Source organism: Argentina silus (genome assembly GCF_951799395.1).
Source record: "Argentina silus genome assembly, chromosome: 1".
Lineage (NCBI taxonomy): Eukaryota > Metazoa > Chordata > Actinopteri > Argentiniformes > Argentinidae > Argentina > Argentina silus.
In genome coordinates this window covers 5,425,390-5,437,494 of record NC_139655.1, presented here as the reverse complement: position 1 = coordinate 5,437,494, position 12,105 = coordinate 5,425,390, and the positions used below count along the sequence as shown (strand labels likewise).

Below are 12,105 nucleotides of genomic sequence, written 5' to 3'. Positions count from 1 at the left end.
CTGTTCTTTTTTTTTTGCCCAAAGGACACAGGACTATCTGAGGTTGAGCAGTATCCAAGGTTGAGCAGAAACTATGAATCAAACATAAGTCAATACCAGGAAATTACCACTTGTCTTCTGGCTAGCTAGAGGATAAGAAAATGGGGCCCTGCCTCACTAACAATAAGAGTAATACTAAGCACAGGAGACAGAGCATTAGTGATATAGCCAAAGTATATCCTGCACCCCTTGAGGCCTGCACTACAAAGCATACATGTGACAGCATTTAACATTTTGTGAGTAAATACTTACAGGGGGGCCCTTTGGTCCAGAGAACCCAACGGGGCCCTGGGGGCCTTGAGGTCCCTGAAAGGAACAGAGGGACAATTAGACGGAAGAGGAAGAGCGAAGGCACAGTGTTTCCAGTCGATAACAACAACCACAGAACAATTGATTTCACCATGGCAGAGCCTAAAACACCTCTTTACTTTAATGCCTACAACAGTAAACTCCTAACAGTGAAGTCATCAACGTATAACTGCTTCAGGTGGTGAACACTGCGACTGGATGGCTCTCCCAGCCCTTCCCCAGCCCTTCCCCAGCCCTTCCCCAGCCCTTCCCCAGCACCCTGGATGGCTCTCCCAGCCCTTCCCCAGCCCTTCCCCAGCACCCTGGATGGCTCTCCCAGCCCTTCCCCAGCACCCTGGATGGCTCTCCCAGCCCTTCCCCAGCACCCTGGATGGCTCTCCCAGCCCTTCCCCAGGGTTCAGAGGTTCACTTGGTTCCCTGTTCACATGATTTCACATTTCATTACATTATGGATTAACCCCCTTTCCTCCTTTAGAAGCAGTAGGTTGTGGGACTTACTCTCTCGCCAGGCGGGCCAGGTGGACCATCATTGCCCGATGTGCCCTGAAAAAGACAACAGAGGGCAATCAGCATCCGGATAATCAATTGCCAACATCCAAGTGCCAGAATGAACACATTTGATATGGTTTGTTATGTGATGGAGAGTGTAGTTACCTTAGCGCCTGGCTTGCCTGTCGGACCTCTGGCACCCCGACCACCACGTGGGCCCTTTGAGATAAGACAGGACAGACACACAGCTCAGAATCTACACTACTCCAGGACTGGGAAAGAACATAGTGTACACAGAACAATGATCTCAGCTTGGTGGGTTAAAATAGGGCAATACATACTGTTGGACCTCTTTGCCCCCTTGGACCAGGTTTGCCCGCAACACCCTTTTGAAAACACAAACAATTTTTTTTACAAAGTTAGGAAATCACTTCAGTTCAATGCATATAGACATTATGCAAAAGTGATAATATGTATGATGCATACAGTACGGTAATGGTGACGGTTTCAGGTAAATTTGACACGCCTAGAATCCATCAGTAAGTTGATCTAAGTTACTTTCCTGGTCTGTTTAAAACTCTAAAAAGCCCTGTGTCAGAATGTGTTTCTTTTCAAGGCTGGGAACAGAAGGGGAATCATTGAGGACACAATCGGTTCAGCATCTTTTCTTCTCTGCCCATTGATTTGGGGCTGTATTTTTGTGCAAACTCATCATACAAATGCTTTCATAATGGGAATCAATTCCCCTTTGTGTTCTGTTATGATGAGGTGTGAGTTTCATACTATATGAAGGAGGTGTGGGGGGGGGGGGGGGCAGCAGGGGGTACTATTTATCTTACCCTGGCTCCTTTCTCTCCGTTTGCTCCTGGGAATCCCGGGAAGCCACTGGAACCCTGCGGATCAGAAAGGCAATTCCAGAGAGGAGAAGGGGTTCAGGATAAACATGTTAATGAGAAATAATTATGAGAGAGTTTTCTTTTCATAGCCGTCCTTGACTGTCAACCCTTGTTAGTGTCTGTGAGAGAGCTCCATCACTATTGACTCTCTGTGCCCAACACTGTGGGAACACAGAGAACAGTGATGCTGCTCTGTTGAATGAACACGACACCTTTCGGATAATAACATTCTGAATGTGGAAATATCTTATGAAACTGTAACACACACACACACACACACACACACACACACACACACACACACAATTTTTGTTTGGGATTCGTCAAAAATATTTTGATGATGATATTGTAAGAACGACTTCAGCCGTTGGCTCAGAGCACAGAGAGTGGAGAGAGAGCATGAATCAGATACCTACTACACAGTAACAGCAACACAACAACAACAACTACTGAGTAGTGTAAACAAGTAAATAAACATAGACAGACACATGGTTATAGCAGGAACATCTCGGTCCTAATCATGACTATTTGAATAATAATCAATGCAGTGTTTTACTCTTATTCTAAAGATTTTGCCTAATGTCCACACCACAGAGACTAGATCTGAACATGCCATGATGGAAATGGATCAGGCTGAAAACTCCACTCATTTTGATGGACTGCAAACCTCACTCTATAAAAACACCATAGCTCTAACCCAACGCCTGTACTTTAAAAGGCCTGTGGCAGCGCTTCAACAGTTTACTTTATATAAAACCCCCAGTCCTGGCAGCCGTCACACATAAATTACAGGCTATTAGATAGCATCTCACGGAATGAATTCCACAAAATCATCCAGCATATGTCTAATCTTTTAATCCATAACACCACTGGATCAGGGATAGGAGGAAAGATGGATGAGGAATGAGAAACAGGTAGATTGTGTGTACTTTGTGGGCTATGTTGTAAATATATGGACCTGACCAAAGCTGTTCATGCAGTATGTGTCTTTACTGCCTTATGCTTACAAGAGGAATATTGTCCATCAGCAAAATGCCTGAAGACACAGGAGTCTATGACTTGGATGGTGATATATAAGTGTATATATCCCTGAATAGGACAACTGCTAGATAGATATTCATGTGAAGTCCTGGGAAGGGGGAGTTGTCTTGTTTGCAAGGAATGATTTTCATTTTCATATACAACACTGTATCTAAACAGAGCCCCACCTCAGAGGCACAGCTATGTGATGTTTACATACCTTTGGCCCTTGTCTTCCTGGGTAGCCGGGTAATCCTGGTACACCCAGTTTTCCCTGAAAAACACACACATTTCTTTATGAGACAAACAGAAACCAATACAGTATAATTTAATGTGATCATTGTATTGATATATTGTCTTTGCGGTGCAATGAAATTCAAGCACTTTTATAGATTTTCATGGAACCTGTCGTAAAAATAGATTTACAGCACACAGGGAAAAAAAGGGGGTAAGAGGAAAGTTTACCTTCTCTCCAGCAGGACCCAGGGGACCAGACTCGCCGTTGGGGCCTGCTCGACCCTTAGGGCCTTCAGGTCCATCTTCACCACGGGGTCCAAGAACACCGAGCTCACCCTAAACACCCGAACACACACAGGTTTAAGGCATGGGGCTTTTGTTGCTGTATGTGGTATCTGACAATTGCTACACCGATGAGTATATAGGTATCTATGAATTGTCAACTCACTCTGTCTCCTTTAAGGCCCATGTCTCCCTTGAAACCAGGGAAACCATCTTCACCCTGAAATGAAGGAGAACAAAAACAGAAGTCAGTTATGGTTTGACAAAACGTGTAATGAAGTATTTTTTTCATAAATTCTGATCAACAAGTTTAAGACTGAGCAATCTAATACATTAAATAATCTTATAGCAGAGCAAATATATGAATTCATATTCCTGTTTTTTTATCCTTCAGTTGAAATGTAGTGTTTATAGCAGCTGAATATGGGATAGCTTTCCATTATTTCCCCTCCCTTTCAGTCTATAATACATACTACTGCCATCTGCTGGTAGAAGTGTGGAAACGCACTGCATATGGATAAATCCTGCATTTTAGTTCTAATGCTACTGAAGGCATTTAGCTACTGTATGACATTAAATGAGCATTGTGGTTCTGCAGTAAAATATATGTTTTACATAATTATCAAGCACATCAACGACAGTATCATGTAAAATCAATTTCTAAAAGTATGGTGCGCGGTCAAGATGCTAGATTAAAGTGAGCACATTGTTCTCCTTGGGTAAATCTTTTGAATTATCTCTGGATCTAATTAGCATTGTACCAATTAAATCAATGAATCAAAGAGTTAACCAAAATAGCAAGAAGAATATGAATCCATCTCTCTGTCTCTCACCTCCTCTTTTTCACTCCCTGCTCTCAGAGTTTCTCTTTCTAGTCTGTCATCAGTCCGTGTGTCTTCCTATCCTAATGCATAATGCAGTGTTTTGTGTGTGTGTGTGTGTGTGTGTGTGTCTGTCGGTCTGTCTGTCTGACAGTACCCAGAGCAGAAACACCATGACCGTTTCAGAGCACAAACCCTCACCTCTGGGACACTTCACACTCTCTATTCATAACAAACCCTCCTTCTTCCTCAAGGTTTTGGGATTAAAAATGGAACTCAACATAAATTATTCAGTAATAACACTGATATGAATGGTGTAACTGTTGTCAAAACAACATGAATATTGGCTCAGCTTTAGTGATTCTTTATTTGTTAATGCATCGATAGAGAGCTTCTACAATCCAAACTTGTTCTTGGATTATGTAAAACATATATTTTACTGCAGAACCACAATGCTCATCTAACCCCTGAATTACATGCAGGTCTCCTATTAACCAATAGTAAGGACAGTGGTGGCTAAGCCAAACGTTGAAATTCCCCCCGTGTGCAGATCTCTGATTTATTTTAATTCTGGACTGACCGTTAACCAGCACTTATGAGGACATCCTCAGGCTTCCAGTCAAAGCAAGATCAGAATTCAGGTTAATAGCCACCTAATGGGACTGAGGATGAGCCCTGCATGACTTGGAATGTGGAATGCATACAGAGTGCTTTTTTCCAGCCTCGCTGTCTCATATGAATTCCCTGTCCTCAGAGGCTCTAGAGGCGACTTCAGAGTAGTTTCAAATAAGCATATTTTCATGCCAAGTGGGACCAACGGAGGACATCTAGTTGTAAAACAGGGGAATCTTTACCTTCTCTCCCTTTCCGCCCTTGAGACCACGGACACCATCTGCACCCTGTCAGACAGAAAACAAGGGAGAGTTAGCGACTTAAAGTACCACATACACAATGCTTGGGTTAGGGTTAGGGTTAGGGTTAGGGTTAGGGTTAGGGTTAGGGTTAGGGTCAATAACACTGAGATGGGCTGGGCCATACCTTGACACCACGAGGGCCAGGATAACCGATAGGGCCCTGAGGACCTAAGGGGCCCTGGAGAAGGAAGAAAAAACAATATGACAACACTGTCAACTGTATCTGCTAGGCTATGTGTCATTTTAGTAATTTGACGATAGGTGAGTGTCTAAGAACAAGGGTAACATAATATTGAATATCCCTATTTCCCATTATTCCATTTGTCAAGTAAATCAATCAATCAATCAGTCTACCAATCAACCAATCACATATTCTTTACTACAATGACAATTAAAGGGTACTAACTAATGCTCCTTTCTCTCCAGGTGGACCCTCTTTGCCCGGATGACCCTGGAAAACAACAATTACAAAACAATTAATAAGATACTTACACTCTAGTAAGATACTGTACTAAAGCAAGAACAGCTCATTGAATATTGTAGGAAACAACCATAAAGTTAATTTTGTGGAGTAGAAAGTTCTAGAAAGTGTAAGTGCATGATGGCTGATGCCTGGCAGTGGTGTTGTAGTGATGAAGGCTTTAACTGCCAGAGCTCCAGGCTTAGTCTGACTGCTTCATGTTGTTTATATTATACTGGACAGTATATAGACTATTGACTTGCACACCTGGCACTTCAATTAACGGTGTGAGACTGTCACAGGGTAGAGCTGTAAATCAGCAGGCTTTAGGTCCTGGGGCTGCCCGATTCCCTGACCCTCATGCATACACACACACACACACACACACACACACACACACACACACACACACACACACACACACACACACACACACACACACACACACACACACACACACACACACACACACACACACAGACCTGAAGGGCCATACTTCCACTGAGGCAGAGAGAGAGGGAGATGAGTACCTAGGACTATCTATTCTGGAGAGAGTAGTAAATGGGATCATTGATGAATAATGTGGCAAAACAAAATATACAGGGATTAATGGAGTGGAAGAGAAGTGGAAAAATGTGACTCTGCTATCAATATATTATGTTTATTTTGGCCCTTGGGGAGAGCCACTTTTCAGTAAGTGTTTACGCCCTCCGCTTCAGTAATAGTAATAGTAATAGTAATAGTGTACTGTATAAGAAAGGGCATCTCAAGTAGCCAACCCTGTTGATAAGGCAACATTTCATGAGCACTGTCATCAACAGATCTCGCTTCAGTTATTCTATAAAAAAAACTACTAGCATTGGCCTTGAGCATCTCAATGGCCGACTCCAACCCACATACTACTACAGTGTGTGTAGTTCTACTGGTACTTGTGAGATGTTGAGAACAGAACTCAGAGAGAGGTTATGAAAATCCCACGTACAGGAGGCCCATCAGATCCAGGTAGGCCAGCCAACCCTGACCTTCCCTGGGGTCCCTGTAGAGAGGAGGAGAAACACAACACAGGTCAGGAAATCACAACAACACTACACTATTCCTAACAAGCCCCAGCCCAGCCCATCTACTGTCTGGTACTGGGCAGAGCTTCTTCACCTCAGAAAAAGACGTACAGGTACACCATGAATTGATAATATTGCCTCTTTTTACAGAGTGGATGGTACTGATGTAGATGCAAGCCTGGACACTTTTCAGCAAGCAGGTAGTCCAGAGAGACTCATAAAACAGTGCTTAACGATAGTGTTATAATATGAACACATGACAGGGGTGATATAACTTCAAAAGGGCAAGTCCCCTTAAAGGAACATTTACATGATTTATAGTAACATGATGACAACTGCGGTCCTACATGTTTGTCTATGTAACTTAATATATTTATCTAATGTAACATACCTTGTGCAGTTTATCTATTGGACCATACACTCACAATGCTTTGCATATTAAGGTACATTGTGTACAGAAACCTTGTCAAAAAGCAGAGCATCAACTTACTTTTTCACCAGGTGGTCCGATGGGGCCTTGAGGGCCAGGAAGACCCTGTGAAAGAAGCAGACAGAAAACTTGAGCGTGTGTTGCCATAGTAGCGACGCACACACACACACACACACACACACACACACACACACACACACACACACACACACACACACACGCACATGCACGTGCACACACACACACACAAACACACAGACACACACAGGCTACCTGGGGACATGGAGGGGCATTGGGGACTTAGCGGAAGGTGCTAACTGACGAGTGGGGGTAAGAATGGCCGGACTGTGTTCGTCCTTGTGTGTGTGTGTGTGTGTGTGTGTGTGTGTGTGTGTGTGTGTGTGTGTGTGTGTGTTAGAGTAATCTGAGGAGCTGGAGCTCAGGGAGCTTGCTCCTACAGGTGTGGCTCTCTCTGCAGGAATTCCTGGGACATGAATGAGATTCTTTCAGCTGCCTCCCTCAACCCACAGAAAGACTCCAGGAATAAATAAATATTCCAGGAAAATCTCTGTGTACTCTCTCCATCTTTAGAGTGAGGGCAGGAGGGGAGGAGGGAATGAGTAGAGGATGGGAGCTGTTTATATTCAGAGATCATGATATTTCCATAAGTTCTCCCATAGTGAATAGAACATTAGGTTATTTGATAGCACAAAATCATATATATATATATATATATATATATATATATATATATATATATATATATATATATATATATATATATGTGTGTGTGTGTGTGTCTTAAAAATGACAAAACAACAAGAGATCTCACTTTCTCAAACACCAAACAGAATTCTGAATAGTCTACTCTAAGTATCATCTCTGTAGGGTCTCAGGTTGCTGTATGCAGTGCTGGTTTATTACATTTGAGAGACCAAGTGACAGGTAAAGCTAGTTACTGTCATTACCATTAAGCACTGATGAAAGTGGACCAACTGGAGTATAAACCCCACATGTGTGAGTTGGAGAGTGTCTGTGGTGCTCACCTGTGTACCCGGGATGCCTTGCTGACCGGGAGGTCCTGGCTCTCCTTGTGGTCCCTAAACAAAGACAGACAGACACTGTCAACATAACATACCAGTGCAGGATGACAACACACCCTGTGTGTGTGTGTGTGTGTGTGTGTGTGTGTGTGTGTGTGTGTGTGTGTGTGTGTGTGTGTGTGTGTGTGTGTGTGTGTGTGTGTGTCACTCCATATTTACAGTACCTTATTGAATTAGCTGAGAGGGAAAACATTTGCTGTAGGCCTATCTGGTTTATATACAGATATTTTACAGTTAATTTTTTAACATTATGACATTGTTTTTACAAAGCCATGCACTTGTGACTGGTCTGTGACTTTGGAAAAGCAACTGCACAGTTAACCTGTGGTCTTGTGTAACACTGAAATAGAGGAGAGCTGTTGACTGTTGTAAGGTTCTCACAATATACCATTGATAAGGAGGTGATGGAAGGGGAATGTGGTAGCCATTTTGTAACTCAGGGGTCACATGTAGCCCTACAGCCTACAGTATAGCTCTTTCTCAAACATGATTCCTTGCATCCTCACTTGCGTCCTGCACTTGCTTCCTACTGAAATCTCATTGGAGGCGAAGATCTAGGTTCCTCACCTCAGATATTCTCCTCCAATGCTTTTTGAGAAGAAGTAAGTAAGTGGAAGATGGAGGAGAGGACACGATGAATTGAGTTTCTAACCATTGACTAAAGGCCTATGTATGACATCACTTTTTCGGTTCTCATAGGCACACAGTGACTATGACCCCCATAGCTGTTAAGTTTAAAACCGTTCTACAACCTCACACAAACAGTGATATGCCATAGCAACACTCAATTATAGACAAATGTAGAGCGAAGCAGTATTTACATTGAGACTATATTGATTACATCTGTAATTCTGCTGACTGGATGTTTTATGGGTGTGTTGGCGTTGAGACTGTCCATACCATGTTTCCTTTGGGACCGGGAGGGCCATCCACACCAGCAACACCCTGGGGAGATCCAAACAGTCATATGAGTTTGAAGACCATTATAAAGCACAACACATCACTTAAATTATGTATATGAGGTACTTACTGGCTGTCCAGTGGGACCAGGTGGACCACGTGGACCAAGCAGACCTCTGGGACCCTGAGTAGAGAGAGAGGGAGAAGGGTTGAAACATGAGGATGAATTTACTGGCTGAAAGAAGACTTTGGAAAATTATCAATGTCAACAAAGAATAATTAATAAATCCTGCCCTCTAGTGGATCAATGTCTGCAGCACAGCCAACAATGTATACCTCTCATAGTACTATATACAGTATATGCCATTTAGCTGACACTTTTATCCATTGCAGTGAGTGCATACATTGCTGTATATAGTATATATGGTCCCAGCAGGAATCGAACCCCCAACCTAAGAGTTGTTAGCGCCATGCTCTACCAACTGAGCCACAGAGGACCACTGTACTGATTATTATCTTTTACAGGAGTTGTTAGAGTTGAAATACTGTTATATGATAGTAATTTATATGGAGGCCTTACACTCTCTCCAGCCAATCCCCGTGGCCCGATCTCTCCATCCTCGCCCTGGACAGATAGGGAGAACATTCAGTTTACAGAATTAAACATGGATGTAAATGGAGGAGTGAAATATAGGGGAAGAGAAAGTGGATGCTTACTCTCTGTCCGTCCTCCCCATGTGCTCCAGGAGGTCCGAGTGGTCCTGTCTCCCCCTGTGTGTGTGTGTGTGTGTGTGTGTGTGTGTGTGTGTGTGTGTGTGTGTGTGAGAGAGAGAGAGAGAGAGAGAGAGAGAGAGAGAGAGAGAGAGAGACATGTGTTATTACCACAATAGAGGATCAGGCTTGCTGTAGAGTTGCAGCAGCTCATAACCTCTTATTAACTGGAGGCTGGCTGGTCTACTGCATCACCCTGTTGTTACCCTGGAGGCCTACTCCCTCTCTCTCCCCATTCCTAATTTAGCCTCATGGGGGCCTAATGTGGGGCATCTCTTTTAAGGGCCTCCCAGCCACCACAAAGCATCCTTGGAGTCCTGTCCGGCTAGTCCTGTCACCGAGAAGACTGCATGGTTAAGGAATATAGGATAACTTGGAAAACTGACAATAAGACTAGAGCAAATAATGTCCATTTTGTAATGCATTGATCATATTTCAGGTTCTGCTGACTAGAGAAATAGGGGTGGTATTAAATGTTACTGTTAATGTGATCTCAATCATGCCTGGTAGGAGCCTACGTATCTAGTCATTATTACCCACATACTTGAAGTACAGCTCATAACAGGACAGAGTCATTTGTCCAAGCCATGGGAACAAATCCATCAGAACAATACTTATCTTCTTATTCAAACAATTTTCCAAATGGCCTTTCAAATTAAATTATTAATTCAGAATTTCATTTTGTGGAATTAGGGATTTATCTGATTATTTTCATTCAAAATTGTCCAAAAGGCACCCCCCCCCCCCCTGTTCTAAATCTAATAAAGTCTGGCATTTTGTTTTTTTTGCCAGTTTGGTCTTATCACACCAGCCAAGAGTGTTTCAAACATAAGCCCATAAACATCCCATTCCATTTGTTTCTCTTAGACACAATTCTCCTTTGTTCCAGGAGACTCCAACATCTACCTCTCTATTACCCCCTGTGCATAAACCTCCCTGCTATTTCACCCAGACTCTCTCAAATCACTGATGGTTCCATGGCCAGTGTTTTGTGAACACATGGGACATAGTTTTCAGTTTATCTTTTCTATTATCATTTTTTTTTTATCATGTTTCATGAAATATAGCCCATGTTTGCAGTTCCAATCTCTGCTTGGTACCATTGTTCATGTGACGGTGGGAGCTGAAGAGTGAAAGGTTAGATGAAACCAGACTCTGAATCGAAGTGAATCATTGTGTAAACTAAGTCCTGCTTTGCAGAAAGAGGAAATATGAGGTTCCAGAGCATTTAGAGTGGAACTGCATTATGGTTTATTTCCCCTGTAATGGGATACAGGCTCTTAACAGGAAGGAGTAACTACAGTATAATACAGTTAACTTAGGACGATGTCTTTGATCTATCATAGAAGGGAGAGATGAAAGCTAAGATGGTTTACACAGATTTCACAGATTTCCTGTAACACTGACTTATCACTGAAACAGTTTGATCGTTTAGAGGAAAGGAGCATTTCAATAGGCTCTGTATCAATACTATCCTTTCAATAATACAATAACACAACAGACGACCTCATCTCATATTTTATTTTCCCTCCAATCTATTACCCCAACATGAATGAACCTGTGTTGTTGACCACCGGAGCCATGTATCTAACCATGTGGTCATTTTGTGTACTCACCCTGTGTCCCTTCTCACCAGGAAGACCAGGCAGTCCATCAAAGCCTCTGTCACCCTGTAAAGAAGGACAGACACAATGAGAGCTATGTCCGCGCTATGTCACTCAGAATACTGAATACTGTACCACTAACATTATGCAATAGTGGTTGACACCAGAACAGACACAAAGACACATGTACTGTACTGCACCATGTGGCATCTATTGTTAAGAGTGGTTATTGGATGTTCTATAGTACCTTAGAACCTGACTCTCCAGGCATTCCACGGGAACCATCGGCTCCAGACCGACCCTAAGAGAGACATAGAGACACACAGAGAGAGAGAGAGAGAGAGAGAGAGAGACACACACACACACACACACACACACACACACACACACACACACACACACACACACACACACACACACACACACACACACACATGATCAAGTTGGACATTAGAAGGCCTTTTACATGGAAACTACAACCTGAAAGTTCATCCAACTGAAAGTCCATCCAACTGAAACTTGGAGTACTACCATCTCTAAATTGACGTTTATGTTTTTACATAATCTATCTTTTCCAGGCCATGTTGTTGTAACCAATCAGGTCATGACAACCACCTAAAGAGGAATGATGTAATCTATTGGCAGTTTCCCTGTTTTGGCATTTTTAGACAGATTAAACCGAATTTGCCATTGATCCACGGATTGGAAACACCACAGGCATTTAAGCACATGTCAAGCAATTGTTTGTTGGACTGGAATAAGAATGGTTTGT

The 12,105-nt window shown here is 42.8% G+C and overlaps 1 protein-coding gene across 1 annotated transcript in view; it reads right to left on the bottom strand.

The window, feature by feature from the left end:
- col11a1a (collagen, type XI, alpha 1a) overlaps positions 1–12,105 on the bottom strand; it is a 76,230-nt gene that overhangs the window by 29,234 nt on the left and 34,891 nt on the right. The window contains exons 15-34 of the mRNA XM_083675541.1: positions 11,581–11,634; positions 11,346–11,399; positions 9,676–9,729; positions 9,539–9,583; positions 9,089–9,142; positions 8,959–9,003; positions 8,002–8,055; positions 7,016–7,060; positions 6,450–6,503; positions 5,414–5,458; positions 5,132–5,185; positions 4,948–4,992; positions 3,439–3,492; positions 3,219–3,326; positions 2,974–3,027; positions 1,677–1,730; positions 1,179–1,223; positions 1,003–1,056; positions 847–891; positions 292–345 (exon numbers count right to left, since the gene is read on the bottom strand). Coding sequence (XP_083531667.1) covers positions 292–345; positions 847–891; positions 1,003–1,056; positions 1,179–1,223; positions 1,677–1,730; positions 2,974–3,027; positions 3,219–3,326; positions 3,439–3,492; positions 4,948–4,992; positions 5,132–5,185; positions 5,414–5,458; positions 6,450–6,503; positions 7,016–7,060; positions 8,002–8,055; positions 8,959–9,003; positions 9,089–9,142; positions 9,539–9,583; positions 9,676–9,729; positions 11,346–11,399; positions 11,581–11,634 — 1,071 coding nt within the window. The remainder of the gene's footprint in view (positions 1–291; positions 346–846; positions 892–1,002; positions 1,057–1,178; positions 1,224–1,676; positions 1,731–2,973; positions 3,028–3,218; positions 3,327–3,438; positions 3,493–4,947; positions 4,993–5,131; positions 5,186–5,413; positions 5,459–6,449; positions 6,504–7,015; positions 7,061–8,001; positions 8,056–8,958; positions 9,004–9,088; positions 9,143–9,538; positions 9,584–9,675; positions 9,730–11,345; positions 11,400–11,580; positions 11,635–12,105) is intronic.